The sequence below is a fragment of the Lemur catta genome, chromosome 15 (assembly GCF_020740605.2).
Source record: "Lemur catta isolate mLemCat1 chromosome 15, mLemCat1.pri, whole genome shotgun sequence".
Lineage (NCBI taxonomy): Eukaryota > Metazoa > Chordata > Mammalia > Primates > Lemuridae > Lemur > Lemur catta.
In genome coordinates, this window is record NC_059142.1 from 28,199,501 (window position 1) to 28,219,187 (window position 19,687).

The window sequence follows — 19,687 nt, forward strand, 5'->3', positions numbered from 1 at the left end:
TTTTAACTCAACGCAGGTGTCAGTTACCATGTTTATCTCTTACTTATAGAAAAGATTGTCTGCATTTACTGGGGCTGGTTCCTCCAGCATTTCTAAGGCACCTGACATATCACCCCAAACCACCCAGAGAAGGAGCCTGCCTAAAGGTACCTTGTGTTTAATATCGAAAGTGAAGTTTATAACAGCCAATTTAAGAGAGACTTAAATTGATGCCCAACAATCTTTGATGCTACATTAGGTTCAGACAAAAATGCTATTTTCCCCCAACTAAAAGTAAAACACACTCATTGTAGAAAACTTGTAGAATAAAGAAAAACTTAAAAAAAGAAAATCACCACAGTTTTTTTTTTTACCTCCTATACTATTTTGGTGCATATGTTTTTTTATTTTTATAAATATATAAAAATATTTTTAGCATAGTTGAGATCATATTGGATATCAGTTCTGGACTACTTTTTCATTCCCCCTTGATAGATTTTTGAGAATTTTCCCTTGTCATGAAAAATTATTCATAAATATATGTAATAGCTGTATCATAGTCTATTCTACATATGTTTCTTAACCATTCCCTTATGTTGAAGATTTATATCATTTTCCAGTTTTTGTTCTTTGTACATAAGTCTTTATCTGCACCTCTGATCCTTTCCTTAGGATAGATTCTTAGAAGACAGTTTCTAAATCACAGGGTCTGAGCATGTTATCAACTCTTGAAGCATAATGCCTTTGTTACATTAATTTAATGTCTTTTGTCTTTGGTACAGCTCTTGGAATTTTCCTCAGGTGGATAGGGATTTTTGCGAATTATATTGATGAGTTTTGGTTAATGTTATAACTGAGCACTTGGGGCAAGACCCAAAGTGTGATTGCTCGTATATCCCCTGGCCTGATAATCTATACAGAAAGGCCTCCTACTTTGTGTTTTTGTTCATTTTGGCTGGTTTTCCTTCCTCCTCGATTTATTTCATTTTTGGGAAACCCTCAGTCAAGTCTGTGTGGGAGCCTAGAAAAATCCAATTCAAGTCCAGGAAGGTGTTAAGTCATTTTCCCCTTTATCTTTCTTAAGAACTAGTAGAAGTCATCTCACAGCATCACATTGATGAACTACCACCACCATCTCAGGAGCTACTTGACGAAATTGGTAAGGGATGTTCAATACAAAATCTTCTCCTTGTCCCTGTTCAGTTAAGCCACTGACCACAATATGGTTTCTTTGTCTCAAGTATGACCACTAGTGAAAAAGGCCGTATGAAGATATAGTTGAATGTACAAAATTTAGGAAGGGGCAGTTTTCCAGTAAAATGGGCCACAGCCTGGCTGGGATAATTGGCATGTGTCTGCTGTCATTTTGTTACTTAAAGGGTTTATGGTGATGATTCTAAGGGGAAATGACAACATTTAATTGGTTTATTATGATGAATTTCTTTTATTAGAGGAATTCTTATCTTCTTTTGAAACCAAACCAGTCATTCCATGGAGGCCTGAGGTCCGGCTGCTCAGGCCAACACACCTGTACTTTCAGTATTGGCATTAGCAGGAGGTATTAAAAATATTGGAATTGTGGATAATTCCCTTTCCTAAGAGCAGGGAAGCCAGGGGCACAAAACATAATGAGACCAGAATTTTCAGGCAGAAACTGAGCAGTACTAATAATTTCATTTGTAGCTGATTTGGTGGCCCTGCCCAGCTGAGCTTACGCTGAAAGTAAATTGTACATAGTTGTAGAGAGTTATATATATGATCTGCTTCCCCTGGAAAGACCTCACTGTTCCCTTCTTGGCAGCCTGGCCAGCTTAGCCCCTTGCCCTCAGAGGGTGCATCTCATCAGACTTCTGACAGTCCAATTCTTGTTAGGGAGCCCAAAGAGAATTTCTTGAGGGGCACCACTTGGTTTTTAGGGTCTCTGAAGTTTTGTGTCTCATAAAGAAAGAAGTGATTGAGGGCTTACTGGTCTACTCAACAGACAGCTACCCTCTAGGCTCCCATCAAACCCTTAGCCCCTGACAAGCTTAGGTAGAGCCAGTCAGATTTCCAGAACCTTCCTTGGTTTCTTTCTTTTTCCATAGCCATAGGCCCTTTCTTGCTTCACTGCACCCCTCCCCCAGTGCCACAGGGTTGTCCAGGTCACAGTTGTTGAGTCAGGATCTTAGAGCCCACACCCCCACCCCTGCTTTCTGCCTCTGAGGCTCTCTAGGCAGTCCTTGCAAATTCCTCTTCTCCAGTTGCTGTTCTTAAAATAATAGAACTGTTGACAGTGGGGGTTACCTCACACACATCCGACTTAGTTAGTTTCTCAGTATCCTTGTTCCTTGGTCATGGTTTAAGGCAGTACTTATAGGCTCCTCTGCAGTTTGACCACAGCCGATACTTCTCCTCTGCTGTCCTGTCTCTACAGTCACCATGTGAACCCTCCGGCCACCTCCCCCATGTCAGCAGCTGTGTTACCAGGCTTCCTCCTGGGCTCTGGCCTCATGGCACTGCTGTACCCCAGTGCAGTCTGCAGAAGCCTTCCCTTATTTCACTTATGGGAATTATCTGGGCCAGGTTTCTAGGTGATGCCTGCACATTGAGATGGGTCAGTAATTTTCCAGAAAGACACAGGGCAGAGGACACTTGAGTAATTTCTCCTGATAATGGGCCTGCCCACCTGATTACTGTATATCATCGCTCTATTGTTGTTTCTCCTAGAGAGACCTTTGGGGAGTGACCTGAAACTGTTACCTGTTCTTTTGGAGGGCCTACATCCAAGGTTCTAGGTTCCTGACAGAGAATTAAAGGGGAGAGTCCTTTAGAACCCTAAGATATAGGTGATCATTTAAAATCAGCGAGGAACTACTTTTAACAAGGATAAAAATGGGTTTCTAAAATTTGAAATTAAATGCTCTTATGGGGCCCCTTGATACCCAGGAGCTGCCAAGTAGGGCTGCTTCCTGCACTGCAGAAATGAAGCAGACCTGTGCCTACACAGAACAGGACCATGCCAGGCAGCTCAGGGTGGCTTGTCTGTGCTGCCTCCCAGCTGTCCCTCTGCTTTGTGGAGCACTTTGAGGAGACTAAACAAATGCAGAGCAGCATGCTGAGTTTAGCAGATGCTTGTCTTGGCCCAATATTTCTGTAGGAACTTGAAATGATGGATATTCTTTGTCTTCTGTCTTTCCATAGACCAAGTAAAAAATGTGAAACAAGCTGGGAGTTGTGCCTCATGCCTGTAATCCAGCACTTTGTGAGGCCAAGATGGGAGGATTGCTTGAGGCCAGGAGTTCAAGACCAGTCTGGCCAACATCGCAAGACCCCATCTCTAAAAAAAAAAAAAAAAAAATTAGAGCCTGGTGACGGGCTTCTGTAGTCCCAGCTACTTGAGAAGCTGAGGCAGGAGGATCACTTGAGCCCAGGAGTTCGAGACTGCAGTGAGCTATGATCATGCCACTGCATTCCAGCAGCCTGGGTGACATAACGGTACCCTGTCTCTTAAAAAAGAAAGAAAGAAAGAAAGAAAGAAAGAATCATAGGCCAATAGAGATGGGAAGACATTTGGATTGTTCTGATGTTGTTAGAAACTTCTTGAGAAAGTATAAAATATAGATTAAGAGCAGAAAGTCTAGAGCTAGACTGCCTAGATTCAAATCCCAATTCTAACACTTACCTGTGTGACTCTAGGTAAGTTCCTTAACCTTATTTTCCTCATCTGTTAAACAGGATAACAATAATGCAATCAATTTCACAGGGTTGTTGTGAAGATTAATTGTGAACATTAATCCTGCATTAACGTACGTAAATGCTTAGAAACAGGACCTGCCACATAGGGCTCTCAAAGTATTATGTATCATCATTTTTATTTCTATTTTCAGTGTTGTATGGGATTTTGCCATACTTGAAAAATTGCTTTCAAACTTGGAATACCCTAAAGCAGTGGTTCTCAAACTTGTATCAGGCATCAGAATCACCTGCAGGGCTTGTTAAAACACAGATTGCTGGATCCCCAAAGTTTCTGATTCAGTAGGTCTGAAATGAGGCCTGAGAATTTGCATTCCTAACAAGGTTCCCAGGTTATGCTAATGCTGCTGGTCTGAGGACCACCTTTTGAGAAACACTGCTCTAGAGAATGGTGGGATATGCAAAAGAGGAACTAAGTTACCTTCTGCTTTTGTATTGTGGCAGAGTACTTGAAGCAGCAGCAGGCTTCATCCACAGTGGTGCACGAGAACACAGCAGGTGATCCAGGCATCACTGCAAATGGTAAGCTAACTACACAGATGTTTTTCCTCAGGTTCTTGCTATAACATTGTCCTTGGCAGTACAGCAGTACATATGAGCAAGTGTAACCTTGACATCAGGCACAACTCCACCTCAGTTCTGACTCCACCAGTTACTTTTGTTTTTGTTGTTTTTGTTAGAGACAGGGTCTCACTCTGTAAAGCAGGCTGGAGTGCAGTGGTGAGATGATAGCTCACCGCAACCTCAAACTCCTGCCTCAGCCTGCCGAGTAGCTGGGACTACAGGCACATGCCACCATGCCTGTCTGTTTTTTTTTTATTTTTTGTAGAGGTGGGGTCTCACTATCTTGCTCAGGCTGGTCTCAAACTCCTGGCCTCAAGTGATCCTTCCACCTTGGCCTCCCCAAGTGTGGGGATTACACGCGTGAGCCACCACGCCTGGCTACTTTTGTGTGGCAAACTGTTTTAATGTCTCCAAGTCTCAATTGTCCTCATCTGTAATATGGGGATAATAACTCCTGTTACGTGATGCATATAATACCTTCGTGTAGAGTGGCCGGTACACTGTAAAATACCTAGCAAATGTTAGTCCCCTTTCCTTTATAGGACTGCTGGCAGGATGAAATGCAACAGCATATGTGAAATTGTTGGCATACATTAAAGGGTACATAGCTTCCCCACCCAAATTCCTTCCCTGGGGCTCCAACCTAGAAACATCTAATAAGTGAGAACAGCATGGTCCCCCAAAGTAAGTTTGTGTAGTTTGTTTTCAGGGTTGCTTGCTTCCTCTTTTATGTGCCCTTTCTTTCCTTTGCTTCCTCTGTCTCTCTCCAGCCTTGGCACAGGCATGGTTTCCTGTAGCTTCACCTGGCACCAAAGAGGTCCCAAGACCCCAGAAGCAGCTGCTGTGAATAAGGCACCCGCAGACTGCCACCTGGCCCCCTGCTCTCGTGGGAAGAGGGAGCTAATGCGTTGCATACTTCAGGGACCACTGATTAGCCTTAATTTTTGCACTTCATTTTAAGGCAGGCTTTCTCAATTTTTTTCTTGTTCTAATAAAGTTAATTCTTTCACCTGTTTTTAGATAAAAGGCACTTAGAAGAACAAGAAACTGATGGTAATAAAGAAGACAGTAGTATACTTTGGACCAAAGAAACTCAGGATCTAGGAGAGGACACAGAGAGGTAACAGAAAAAGCTGGACTTTTGAAAGGATTTTAAAAATTGTATTTGTTTGTATTAGTTTTTTTTCTAATATTGACAAATAAGAAGGGAAAACATGTTCTTTCATGCTATTCTAATAACCCCTATTCCTAAAAGGTTTTTTTTTTTTTGGTTTTTTAAAATTTTCAATTGTGATAAAACATATATAGCATAAAATTTGCCATCTCAACCATTTTTAAGTGTATAGTTCAGTAGTGTTAATAATTATATTCATACTGTTGTACAACCAGTGTCCAGAATTTTTTATGTTGTATAACTGAAATTCTATACCCATTGAACAACTCCCCATTTTCCTTTCTCCCCAGCCCCTGACAACTACTATTTTGCTTTCTGTTCCTATGAGTTTGACTAGTCTTTTTTGTTTGTTTGTTTTTGGAGACAGAGTCTCACTCTGTTGCCCAGGCTAGAGTGCTGTGGCGTCAGCATAGTTCACAGCAACCTCAAACTCCTGGGCTCAAGCAATCCTCCTGCCTCAGCCAGGGTGTGCACCACCACACCCAGCTAATTTTTAAACTTTTCATAGAGATGGGGTCTTGCTATGTTTCTCAGCCTGGTCTTGAACTCCTGGGGCTGAAGCAATCCTCCTGCCTCAGCCTTCCAAAGTATTGGGATTACAGGCAAAAGCCACCGGGCCTTTAGCCCATTTTTTTTTTTTTTTTTTTTTTTGAGACAAAGTCTTGCTCTGTCACCTGGGCTAGAGTGCTGTGATGTCAGCCTAGCTCACAGCAACCTCAAACTCCTGGGCTGAAGCAATCCTCCTGCCTCAGCCTCATGAGTAGCTGGGACTACAGGCACACGCCGCTGAACCCGGCTAATTTTTTTTTTTTTATTTTTTAGTAGAGATGGGGTCTCGCTCTTGCTCAGGCTGGTCCCCAACTCCTGACCTCAAGCGATCCTCTCACCTCGGTCTCCCAGAGTGCTAGGATTACAGGTGTGAGCCACCGTGCCTGGCCTGCCCATTTTTTTAAATAGGGTTATTTGTTATTGATTTTTTGTTGAGTTGTTTTGGGGTTTTTTTATTTGTTTGTTTTTTACTTCATTTTGTTAGGCAAACACAGGTTTCAGTTATCTTTCAAAACATTTTAATTAAAAGCCTTGGAAGAGAATTTTTAGATCTTCTAGCTAGTAAGAGAAAATGGGGGCAATTGCCCAGACAGTTCAGTTTAAAAGTACAAGGTTGCCTCAAGAAACATGATTCTGTTCCTGATTTGGATCTCTCCTTTTGCCTGTGTTGTAAGGTAAACCACTTCTGCTCACCTTTGCCTCTTTCCTTCTCCTGCCTTGTCTTAAACTGTCGTCATTCAGGGCCAGGATTAGAGTGAGGTGAGTGAGACACACTCCTTGGGCACAGAATTGAAGGGAGCACCAAAAAAAAACTCAGTAGTCAAGATAAGTAATATTTTAATGCAATTTTTGTCATTGTTGTTGAGATAGGGTCTCACCCTGTGGCCCAGGCTGGAGTGTAGTGTTGTTATTATACCTCACCACAGCCTCAAACTCCTGGGCTCAAGCGATCCTCCCACCTCAGCTATCCCCACACCCCCAAGTAACTAGGATTACAGGCATAAGTCACTGCATCGGCCCTTTTATGGCAGTATGTTAAAAAATCAAATTTAATGCAAAAATATCCATGATGAACAAAATGTCTAAATTTTGAAGAAAAACAGGATCTGAATTTGCACCTGTACCACTCACTTCATCTTAATTCTGGCCCTGTGGATCCTTGGGGAAGCCATGCAGAATGCTTTCAGCTGTGAATGATAGACAACCCCACTGTCATGCTTAAATGAGTTTGTCTCGCCTAACGTGGTCCACAGGTGGAAGGGCATGGCTGTTGTAGTAGTTCAGTGACGCCACCAGGGACTTAGGCTTTTTTGATCTTCCTGCTCTGCTGTCCATGACATGTTGGCCTTTCTTTATAGCTTGTCCTCTCCTGGCTGCCGTCCACACACCAGGCAGAGATAGGGGGTGGGCAAAGGAATATTTTATCTGACTCTGCCCCTTTTTACCTGGAAAGCAAAAACTTCCGAGAAACCCTTCCCTGCAGGTGCCCACTTATATCTCATTATATCTCAAGATGGGTACAAGGGAGACTGGAAACTAAGTTTTTAGCTTTCCAGCTGCTATAGAAGAGGAAAGCAATGGAGAATGTTATGAATAACTTTTGGGTAGTAAATCTAGTATCTGTCACATTCTTTGAGGACTAAATTATTCTTTATTTAAGGATGGAAAAGCAAGAGACCTGGAAGGAAGGGTCTGGGAAGTAGAGGAGACTGGAGCTCTATGACCTGGGAGGAAAGTGGGGAGAGGGCTTTTTGGGGAGACAGAGAAAACAAAAGAGGCAACTATGGGGAAGAAAAATATTTTTTCAAAGGAAGTTTTAGAAACCTTTTGTCTATGATGTGTGATGTAATTTCATTCCTTCCATCTCTCCAAAATACCTTCAGTAACAAAGCTATGCTATTATTCAAGGCAAAAGAAGAGTTGCCCGGGAAGGCCATGTTACCTTTGGTTATATAAATATTAACTTCTTTGTACATGATCAGAAGTTAGCTAATGTTATTGTTGTCTTTTCCTTTTCTAAAAGTGCTGGCAGTGCTAGCCACAGATAGATGCTCCACAGACACTCATCTCAGTGCTATGAATGACCAGTCTAGGCACCAAGCCAGAGTGGAAGATATTTTTTCAGATGGGTGAGACTTTTCAAGCCTTCTTAAAACACTCTACTCTGCATCTTCTAGCCTCAGAGGTAGTTCTTAGTCAGAAGAACATGTAGGAAAGTGTATATAGTTCTAGCCCCAGGTAGAGACTGACTTAATGACCTAGATAGAATTGAGACAGAGTCTAACATTGGACTTTGGGAGGAAGTGATCTCATGAGTGCTGAGCCTTTTTATCAAGAAACTAAAGGACTATTTTGATGCACATTTAAATCATATCTAAGTGACCTAGACACAATCTCACCAAGCTCTCATTTTCCTGTATGTATGTGAAAGCACAGTTCCCTTCCCACTCTAAAGTGTTGTGTGTACTTATCTAGGGAGAAGGGAAATGACTGTTGTCTCCATTCTCTTCACTTGTCCTTGGACAGAGCTCACTCTTCTCTGGATGAGGACCTGGAAAGATGGCTGCAGCCACCTGAGGAGAGTGTGGAGCCACAGGACCTCTCCAAGGGCTCTACAAGGTTATTGTTCCCCATTAGAGGATCATTTTCTTCTTTTTCAGGAAGTGGGGCTAGGTTTTAGACTTCTTGGGGAGTGACTGGTGATGTCATTACACTGCTGTAGATAAGCCAGCCCCTGACTCCATCTGTCTGCACTCCCAGGCTTGCCCTTCTTCCTCCAGCTACCCACAGTACTCAAGATATTGATTAGCAGATTGATATCAGTATAGAGAGAAGCCTCTAAGATTGCTGTATCTTGGCCCTGCTACCTTCAACGTTTTCATTAGTCATTTGAATTAAATCAGAAAAGGCATGCTTATCAAATTTTTAGATAACACAAATCTAGGAATGAATGCTAATATGATGGGTGATAGACTGAGGATTCAAAATGATCCTGACAGGTAGAAATGTTAGATTCTCTAAAAGATGAAGGTAAAAGATCCAAAAGTTTTAGTTCCAAAATTATAACATGTGGGAAACCTGGCCTAATTGGAGGATTTTTTTTTTTTGAGACAGAGTCTCACTCTGTCACCTGGGCTAGAGTGCCATGGTGTCAGCCTAGCTCACAGCAACCTCAAACTCCTGGGCTCAAGAAATTCTCTTGCCTCACCCTCCCAAGTAGCTGGGACTATAGGTGTGCACCCCTACGCCCAGCTAATTTTTTCTATTTTTAGTAGAGACGGGGTTTTGCTCTTGCTCAGGCTGGTCTTGAACTCCTGACCTCAAGTGATCTTCCCACCTAGGCCTCCCAGAGTGCTAGGATTACAGGTGTGAGCCACCGTGCTCTGTCCCAAATTGGAGAATTTCTCATCGGAAGCTCCTACTCACTATAATTTTGTTGAGGGCAGGAAGTATATCTTATTTTTATGTGCCCAGCACTTAGCATGCATCTTTAGACATGGTAAGAATTCAAGAAATTCTTCCTGCAGAAGGCATGGACGAGGACTCTGTGAGGCCTCAGTTTGATGAAGTCACTTAAAGGCTAATGCAGCATTAATGCTTGATAGATAGAAATGTACTGTCCAGATCAAGGTAATGTATGAGACAGGTAATGTGCTGTTTAGAGGACTCCTAGGACACAGTGTAGAGCTCCTTTCTGGGTGTCACATTTTAAAAGGGATGTTAACAAACACAAGAGCGTGGCCACAGAACAGTCAGAGGTCTGGAAACTATGTCATATGAGAACAACTAAAGGAGCTGGGAAGCTCAGCCTGAGAAGAGCAGATGGAGTGGAGAATTTGATAGCTACCCTCAAATACCTGAAATATCGTAAATAAAGTGAAGGGAGTCAGCTTTCTCTCTTCTGCCCCAAAGGACAGAGAGCTAGCGACTAAAAATTGCAGAGTAACAGAATTTTATTCAGTAAAGCACAAACTTTGTAATAGCCACAGCAATCTGATAGGGGAAACAGCTGCCTTTACACTTTCTTTTAACAGCAGCTACTGCTGCTCAAGTAGAGGCTGGGTGACTCTCTGGTCTTGGGCATTTGGATGGAGGTAGAAGATAACTCAAAGCCTCCTCCAACCTTTGAGTTTGTGATTCTATTAGTGGTGAAAAGTTAGAAGGAAAAAAATCCCTTTTCACTCCAGCTGGCTTTATTTGCTCTCTCATTTTACATATTTTTGTTTTGACGATCTATCTAATGAAAGCACAAGAAGAATCCCTAAACATGTTATTTTGGTTCAGCCAGCAATTATTGAGCACTGACAATAAGCCAAGCACTGTACTACTAGGGGCTGTAGGTGCAACAAAGCGGGGTAGATGGCTCTGCCCTTAAGGAGCTTCTAGTTGAGTGAGGGAGATGGTTTCTGCTTATAGTTTGAAAAACGTGGTCTTAAATTGTTGAGATATTTTAATTACTTAGATATTTATTTCAGAGAGGTTTTTAGGAAATAAAGACAAAGTGATAAAATAAGTGTGGTTTTGAAAGGACACCAATTACAACATAAATAAAATGCTTTTTTTTTTTCTTTCTTTGAGTCAGTATAGCATAGTGGTTGAAAGCAGAGTATTGGGCAGACTGCCTCTGTGTCAGGTCCCAGCTCTAGGACTTACTAGGTGTGTCATTTAACTTCTCTATGCTTCAATTTCTTCATCACTGAATGAGGATGGTAGTGGTTATGAGAATTAAATGAATTAAAATATATATTACAGCATTTAAACCATAATGCCTGGCCCATAGGAAACACTTTGTTAGGGCTAGCTGTTATGTTTCCTTTGGAGTGTGGTCCTGTTCCCCTGGCCATTATGCATGTGGTTTGATGCCCCTAATCATTATTATTAAAGGGAAACAAATACCAAGGATGAAGAAGGTGGTGAAAAGAAGATAAAAAGAGAAGAAAACATCAAGCCAGAGAGAAGGAAATCAGAGAGCTTTTTAGGGACTTCTGAAGAAGGTATGAATGATTGTTTATAATAGTCTGCAGTCCTTTGACTGCACACTGCAGTCCTTTGACTGATGCTTTGATGAGCATCAAAGTTATTTAGAAATGTTTCCCAGATGCTATACATAATCCTCCTACCTTTGATAATTTGTTTTTCCCTGCAGTTCTGCCTAGGTTTTCTGTTAATTGCCAATCATAGCGTCATCACAAAACAGTAATAACATCCAATTCTATTTATAAAGCAAACTTTCACCCAGTCTCATCATCATTATCTTGCACATTGTCTGGAAAGATGTTTTGCTTCTAATTGTCTGACATCTTCAAAAGAGTTTTAAATTTAGCTCACATGGATGCTGTAGAATCCAATAAGAAATCATATTTTATGGAATTTAAATGGGATCTACAAGTAATTTGAAAGTTATAAATTAACTTTAATTTCAAAACTATTTTGATGGAGCTTTAAGGTTTCTGGTATGCCATTTACAAACGATGCCTTCCTATATTTAAGTTCCTCCTAGTCAGAAAGTAAGATATTAACTCTTTCAGATCATCTGGTATCCCTTTCATCCCTTCTCAAGTCCCTTCTCCTTTCTCTGCCCTACTTTGTGCCCCAGGATGCTGACCCTAGTGGACTGCATCTCCTGGGCTTCCTATTGGCCAATGGGAGGCTGCAGCAGACCAAAGGATTGGAGAGAGGTTGGGTATTACTTCCCCTCCCTACCTACTTTAGCACCTTGTGTGCCTGGTAGAGGTGGTGTCCCTCCACAACTCTACAGCTTCTATAATGCAATCCGTTCTTCCCATTTCCAGCTCTCACTAGGTTCCAGTAACTGACCTTTCATCCTCAACCCCTCAGTCCCTTCAGACTTAGGCTTCCTGCTGCTGCTAGTCACTGGATGCTTTGCCATTCCTTGTTTGTTCCCTTAACTCTAACTAAACTTCTGTATGTAGTCACTTCATTAAGGAGTCTTTATTTGAACCAGCCATGGGTACAGTCTGTTTTCTTCAGAACCCTGACTGGCACAGGACCCAGAGTGTATGGGCATTTAGCTAGTATTGAGTTCACTGAGAAGATAATACAAGGACTTTGTGAATTAGTGTCATTAGTGTCCACTGTGATGGCAGAGAGAGCTGTACAATGTTAGGAGGGGAAGCCCATTAACTTTTTATAAAGATTCTATCTCTAGAATAGATCACCAGTTGTAGGTAAAACAACTATTGTAGGTAAACTAGAGAGAGCACTAACATGAATTCTGAAAACTGGACCCTTTGACCTAGAAAGTAATCAGGTTCTTTTTTTTTCCCCTCTTATATTTCATCCAGATGAACTAAAACCCTGCTTTTGGAAGCGACTGGGTTGGTCTGAACCATCCAGGTAATGAGATATCAGATGTTTGTAAGTCAAAGTTCATGGTTTATAGATAAGACGAGCAGAGTTAAAACAGTTACCAGTGTCTAAATAAACATTAATGACAAAGATTCGAATTCAGACAAAATTGGTCAATTTAAAACATGTTAATGTTTATAGTTAATTAAAATATAAGGTGAAATTAATGCCAACTTTGATTAAATAAGTGTCAGAGTCAGCCCAAGAACAGTTTTAATATGGAGCGAGTGCAGAAGATGCTGCTATTAATTGCTTTGCAGTCATTTTGCATTTTCATGATACACTTTTGATCATAATCCCTCTTGATTATAAAGACCAAAATTTTCTTCCCTTGAATTCAATTAAATAGAAAGAGGATGATGTTTGTGTCTTTGAGAAATATACATACCAACTTGAAACTCCCTTTTTTTGTTCTTTAAAAAACACGCGCACAGGATAATCGTGCTGGATCAGAGTGACTTGTCAGACTGACTGGAATTGGATCGTAGATGGACTCCTGGCCTGGGTTTGAGTGTCCTGGTCGTGAGCTCCATTCTTTGACCGCTTCGGTTGCCATGAGGGCAGTGGTTCCAGGTCTTAACTCTCACTGTTCAGCTGCCACAGCAGAAATAATGGCTTGGCCCCTCTGCTGGCAGCACATTCAACCATTTTCAGTAAGATTTCTGAAAACTGAGAGGTTTGTGATTGTAAACATATTTTGTTGTGCCCAGAATGGCTTTTGGTTTTGTTTTGAGTCCTGTTATGTAATAAAATGTTTGCTTTTAATACTCATTAAGTTTCAGCGGTGAAAGATACATTTCTGTGTTTGAATTATTGGGAGCTGGGGAGAGAACTGCCACCCAGAAAGGCCTCAATTTCTGTTCTAAAGTTTGACAAATAGGCTGCTATTGCTTCCACTCATTATACAAACTGGCACCAGTCATCCGTGTTTTATAACAGAAATACCGCCTGTCCACTTGGCCGGGATAGCTATATTCCCATTCCAGCTAGAATTGCCTTACAATACTGGGGTAGCAATAAAACCCTAAGATATTTTGAACTCTTTAACGTGAACAGACATTATCTTCATATATTTTGGATTGTACACCTCACATCATTAACGTGTTGGAGTAATGAACTTGTGGTAAGACTAACATGGTAACATTTTTTCCATTTTAGCTTCTTGTGACTACTGGCCAAATGCATACATGTATCTAGCCTGGTTTTTATAGGATTCATATACCTTCATCTAACTCCAGTTTGGAGTTTTCACATATGAATAAAAACCTTTTCTTGGAAACTATTTGCTGTTGTACACAGTACTAGCCAGCTAACATTTAATTGAATAGTTCCTATTGTGGATGGTTATATTCATAATTCTTTGTTCCCAGAAATTTTACCCTGCACAGATAAAATGGGACCATTTTAAATTAAGGAAACAGTTCCTTGCCATTGTAACCAGAGGAACAAGTAAGTTTATAAATAATACTATGTAAAGAAACTTTGAGGGATACAGAGACTTACAGTATACAGTCTTCCTCTCAAAAACATATTTTAATTAATGAGACAAAACCAATATACAGGCCAGCCGTAGTGGCTCATGCCTGTAATCCTAGCACTTTGGAAGGACGAGGTGGGAGGATCACTTGAGCTCAGAAGTTTAAGACCAGCCTGAGCAAGAATGAGACCCCGTCTCTACTAAAAATACAAAAATTAGCTAGACATCATGGCATGCACCTGTAATCCCAGCTACTTGGGAGGCTGAGGTAGGAGGATCACTTGAGCCCAGGAGTTTGAGGTTGCAGTGAGCTATGATAACACCACTGCACTATAGCCAGGGTGGCAGAGTGAGACTCTATCTCAAAAAAAAAAAAAAAGGAAAATAATACCAACATACATAAAAATGTAAGGACTAATATAAATGAGTTATATTATGGCATTAACTTTTAGTATTCATAAAGGATGCAGGTCCTACACAAACTCCTGCTGATAAGGATTGTAATCTCCTATGTACAGAGTAAACGCTTCTATCTGGCCAGTGACTGTGGAATATTGGCCAATATTAACAATAATAATAATAATCATGCTGGTAGGTATTTATTGGTTGTAGAGCAACTATGATGTGCCAGTTACTTTATATACATTAATCCTTTTCCTGCACATAGCAGTCCCACTTTAGTATGCTACTTCTCCCACTCTTGTCAGCTATTTCAAACTTCTACCCCTCACTTCTCAACACTCAACAGATGACTGTACCTCCAACTTTACAGAAAAAATAGAAGCCATCAGATGGGAACTAACTCAGCTTCCCACCACCAAAACTACTAACATGACCACATCTATCTCTGTAGATAGATGTAGTTGTAGGTAAAGCAGTCTACCCTGAACTAGAGGTGGACCTGTTCTATACCTATTACTACTACTTTCCTTCCTGTTATGCTGAAGAAAGTGTTCCTCTTCCTGTTCTAAGCCAGTCTCATTTTTTGTCCACTCAGGGTTATCCTTCCCAGGTTATCCTATTTTCAATAGCTTTAACCCCTTCTTCTTTATGAGCTTCTTTTCATAGGCATTAACACCCTTGGATTTTCCTATCTTTAAAAAGTGTTCCCGGGATCCCACTTTCCTTTCCAGCTACTGTCTCATCACTCTCCTCCCACTGCAGTTAGAGTTCTCAAAATAGTTGTCTGCACCTATCTTTAGTGCCTCATCTCCCACTCACTCCTCAGTGTACTAGAATCTGAATTCTACTCCTTCCATTCTCTAGCAGTCACTAAGGTCACCAGTGATTTTCGTATTCCTAAATCCCATGGACACTTTGGCTTCATTGTCATTTGCTCTCTTAGGCTATTCCCTTGGCTTCCTTGATGGTTTTCCTCTGATTTTCCTTCTGTCTTTCTGGTTACTTCACCTCAGCCTCTTACATGGATTCCGCTTCTATCTTTTCTCACTCCAAGTTTTCCTTCTAAGAGACCTTCTTCACTCCCATGGCTTCAGTTAGCACAGGACTGACAACTCCAAGATTTGTATTATGAGTCTAGGACCAGACTACCCATATAGTCAATGTCTCCACTTGGGTTTCCTTCAGGTATCTTACTGACATACCCAGTACTGAACTCAGTCTTAACCTCCCCCACCTCCAGCATTCCCCTTACAATCAATGGTATCATTGTCCAGTCAGCCACTCAAACAAGAAACCCAGGAGCCATCTTTGACTCTCCTCCTATTCCTTTACTTCTTACATAAAAAAATCAATCATTAGTCAGGTGCAGTGGCACGTGCCTGTAGTCCCAGCTACCGGCAGGCCTCCAAAATCTATATCTCTTATACCCACCTTCTCTCCATTTCAATTGCCACTACCCTCCCTCATCCAGACCACTAGTAACTCTTATCTGAACCATTACAATAGCCTCCTCAAGTGGCCTTTTCCATCCAATCCCACACTCAACACATCTTTTTGAATGACTCCTATGTGCCAGACACCTCTCTAAGTGCTTAGGCAACAGTGAACAAAGCAGAGCCTTGGCTGTCTTGAAGTTAAATAAGCAAATAGATCACATGGTAAATGCTATGAAGAAAAGAAACAGGTTAAAGTGACAGTGGTGGGCAGGGGCAACTTATCATTGGGTAGGGTATTCAAGGGAAAGCTGCCCTGAAGAGGTGGCCTTTAAGCTTTGATTGGAATAAGAAAAAGCCAGTCTTGCAACTCTGGGGGGTGAGCATCCCCACAAGGGGAACAACAAGTTGCAAAGGATCCATGGGAAACACCAAACCGGAACAGCAAAAGGCCAGTGTGGTGGAGCAGAGTAAACTGTGGGGAGGCTGACTGGAGGTGAAGTGAAGCTAGAGACTGAGTAGGGATTATATAGAACACAGTACAAGGTAGAACTCCAATGGAAGGTTCTAAGTGGGGGGTGGGCAGAGAGAGGGATAAAACTAACTGATTTACATTTTTTAAAGATTTCTTTGGTACTCTTGCTTCTCTAATTTTTTTCTCCACAGTAATTTTTTTTTCTTTTTCTTTCTTTTTTTTTTTTTGGAGATGGAGTCTTGCTCTGTTACCTGGGTTAGAGTGCCATGGCGTGTCAGCCTAGCTCACAGCAACCTCAAACTCGGGGGCTCAAGCAATTCTCCTGCCTCAGCCTCCCGAATACCTAGGACTATAGGTGGGTGCCACCATACCTGGCTACTGTTTTTTTTTTTTGTTTTTTTTTTTTGAGTAGAGATGAGGGTCTCACTTTCTTGCCCGGGCTGGTCTCGAACTGCTGGCCTCAAATGATCCTCTTGCATTTACCTCCCAAAGCACTGGGATTACAGGCATGAAAAAGCTGAGTCTTTATACCAAAAAATAAATGTCTGATTAATTAAAAATTTAAATGTAAAAATAAATACATAAAGGTTAAGAAAATACAGGTTACTGTTTTTTAATCTTGGTGTGGAGAAAGCTTTTCTAAATCATGACCTCAAAGTAAGAAGAGATTGGTGAGTTTAGCATACAAAAATGTAAAACTTCTTTACTACAAATAGTGCCTCAACAAGTATAAAGTTAACAAAGTGATTGTAAATAATTGCAATATATCGCATAAACAAAAGGTTTATATCCCAAATATACAAAGAGTTCTATGCCAGGCGTGGTGGCTCACACATGTAATTCTGGGAAGTGGAGACGGGAGGATTGCTTGGGGTCAGGAGTTCGAGACCAGTCTGAGCAAGAGCAAGACCCCCCCCCATCTCTACTAAAAATAGAAAAATTAGCCAGGCGTGGTGGCGTGCACCTACCTGTAGTCCCAGCTACTCAGGAAGATCAATTGAGACCAGGAGTTTGAGGTTGCTGTGAGTTAGGCTGACACCACAGCACTCTAGCCCAGGTGACAGAGTGAGACTCTGTCTCAATAAAAAAAAAAAAAAACGTTCTACTAACATGTAAAAAAAATACCCTAATAGAAAAACAGGCAAAGAACAATTCACAAAAGAAGCAATACAGATGGCCAATTAGCATATTAAAAGATGTTCCGTTTCACTAGTAATCAAAGGAGTGCTAATTAAAACAGGATATTGTTTTTCATCTAACTGATCACAAAGAGGAAAAATATAATTTCTAAGATTGGTGAGTATGTGGGGAAACAGACATCTTCATTCACTGTGTTGGGGGTATAAATTGGTACCACTTATCTGGAGGGAGGGATATTTGCCAGTATGTATTTTAAATGTGATTATTTTTTGACCCAGAAATTCCATTTAGACCAGTACTTCAGAAATTTTGTACATGTGAATCACCTGGAGATCGTGTTAAAATACAGATTCTCACCAAATAGGTCTGAGGAGGGGCCCAAGCTCCTGTACTTAGCTCCCAGGTGGTGGTCGTGCTACTGGTCCATCCAGATTTAGAGGGCTTTATCCTAAAGCAGTGTTCCAGAACCCTGGCTGCACATTAGAACCTTCTGAGGAGGTTTTAAAAATACTAATGCTCAGGCCTTAGCCTCAGATTATTTGATTTATTTTGTCTGAGGTGGAGCATGGGCTTTAAAAAGCTCTCCAGGTGATTCTAATGCGCAGCCAGGATTTAGAACTATTGTCCTAAGGAGAAAATTGGACTGTACACCATGATGTGTTTTCATAAAAGGATGTTTATTGCAACATTGTTTATAATATCAAAAAATTAGAAACAATCCAAATAAGCTGGGTGTAGTGGCAAGCACCTGTAGTCCTAATACCTGTAGTCCTGCAGTCCCAGCTAATCAGGACACTGAGGCAGGAGGATCACTTGAGCCCAGAAGTTTAAGGCTGCAATGGGCAATGTTCCCACCTGTAAATAGCAGCTGCACTCCAGCCTGGGCAACATAGTGAGAAAAAAAATAACCTAATGTCCAGCAATAAAGGACTGGTTGAGAAAATTATGCAACAATTATAAATGGATTAATTAGAAATTACACCACAGATATAGATTTATTGACACACAAAAATGTCCATAACATATTATGGAATAATGCTAATAGTGGTATGCTAGTGGGTTTATAATAGGACCTCATTTATATAAATTTATAAATGTCTACATATGGTAAATGCATAGGAAGATATCTGGAAAGATGCTTATTAAAATAGTAAAGTGGTCCTTTCAGGTGATTTTAACTTTTTATAATTCTTTGTAAAGCTGTTTTCATTTTGGGGAATAGAAAGGTTTAGAAATACTTAAAACTCAAATCAGCTGGGCACAGTGGCACACACCTGTACTCCCAACTATTCGGGAGACTGAGTCAGGAGGATCACTGGAGCCCAGGAGTTCATGACCGCCTGGGCAATATGGCAAGATCCTGTCTCAATATAAATAAATAAATAAGATAAACTCAAGTCAATGAGAGGGAGGACTAGAATGTCATTAAAATTAAATAACCGTAAACCTAATCAATTTATTATAGCTCATTTGAAGAAAAACTTTAATACAAAAGAATGGTCAATGTAGAGCATAGAAAAATGAAGCTGGCCATCCTGTAACCTCGACCCTTCATAGTCAATCGTGTGTTTGGAAATGGGAGGGTCTACGTCAGAGAGAGACAGAGTAAGAGAGAGCATAGGAAAAGGCGATAAAGATGACAGAGCCTCTTATCCAAAATGGTCATCCAAATTGGAAAGTCACTCTTCAAATCAAGAGAGAACCAGAGTGCAGCTGGTTGGATAGCTGACAGGAAAGGATCATGAGAAAGGACACAAAGATTTGTTGTGTGACACCCATGTACAAGGCAATGGTGCAAGTCAGGTAACTTGTCCAAGGTGCACAAGAAGTTGTTTATGCCTGAAACCAATGACTAACTCCAAGTCCCTTCTAAAATACTATACTCTCTTGGACAGAGAATGTGAGATTTTACGATTTGAGCAACCTGGATTTTTATCCCAAGGTCAACCAAACCATCCATGAAACCTGGAAAAGGCTGGAGCTCTGTTTTTTGGCTTTTATATAATGCAGTTTCAAACAAAATTGGGACAACTTTTTGTACCTTATTAAAATTGGGGCTAACACAACATGATTGGTTTCAGTAGCCTTGCCATCACAAGATCTTCTGGCTTATTCCTTCTCTGGATGAGTCCCTGAGAATTAGAGTCGGGAGAGGAAGGTCTGGAGCCTTCCCTATATAGAAGGAAATCCCGGTTTTGTTAAGATCTTGGCCCAAGGCTTGGTGATGTCAACTCTGAAGACAAATCCATTTTCCTGTCTGTACTGCCTGGGATTTTCTGAAGAACTGTGGCTGTACAGCAAGATGTATAGCTCCTTCCTTTATGACATCACCAGAGAGGTAGCTAAGGGGCCTATTTGAGACACTCTTAGAACAACAGCCATTTGAGACACAT

At 41.0% G+C, this 19,687-nt stretch overlaps 1 protein-coding gene across 3 annotated transcripts in view; it reads left to right on the forward strand.

The window, feature by feature from the left end:
- TEX14 (testis expressed 14, intercellular bridge forming factor) overlaps positions 1–13,099 on the forward strand; it is a 96,231-nt gene extending 83,132 nt beyond the window's left edge. For 2 of the 3 annotated variants that reach the window (XM_045525651.1, XM_045525649.1), the window contains 8 exons: positions 50–146; positions 1,064–1,138; positions 4,156–4,233; positions 5,296–5,395; positions 8,525–8,617; positions 10,883–10,992; positions 12,304–12,355; positions 12,802–13,099. In XM_045525651.1, coding sequence (XP_045381607.1) covers positions 50–146; positions 1,064–1,138; positions 4,156–4,233; positions 5,296–5,395; positions 8,525–8,617; positions 10,883–10,992; positions 12,304–12,355; positions 12,802–12,838 — 642 coding nt within the window. In that variant the 3' untranslated portion in view covers positions 12,839–13,099. Of the gene's footprint in view, positions 1–49; positions 147–1,063; positions 1,139–3,159; positions 3,239–4,155; positions 4,234–5,295; positions 5,396–8,524; positions 8,618–10,882; positions 10,993–12,303; positions 12,356–12,801 lie in introns of those variants that run through there. The other variant, XM_045525650.1, reaches the window with a different exon arrangement.
- Positions 13,100–19,687: the final 6,588 nt, after the last annotated feature.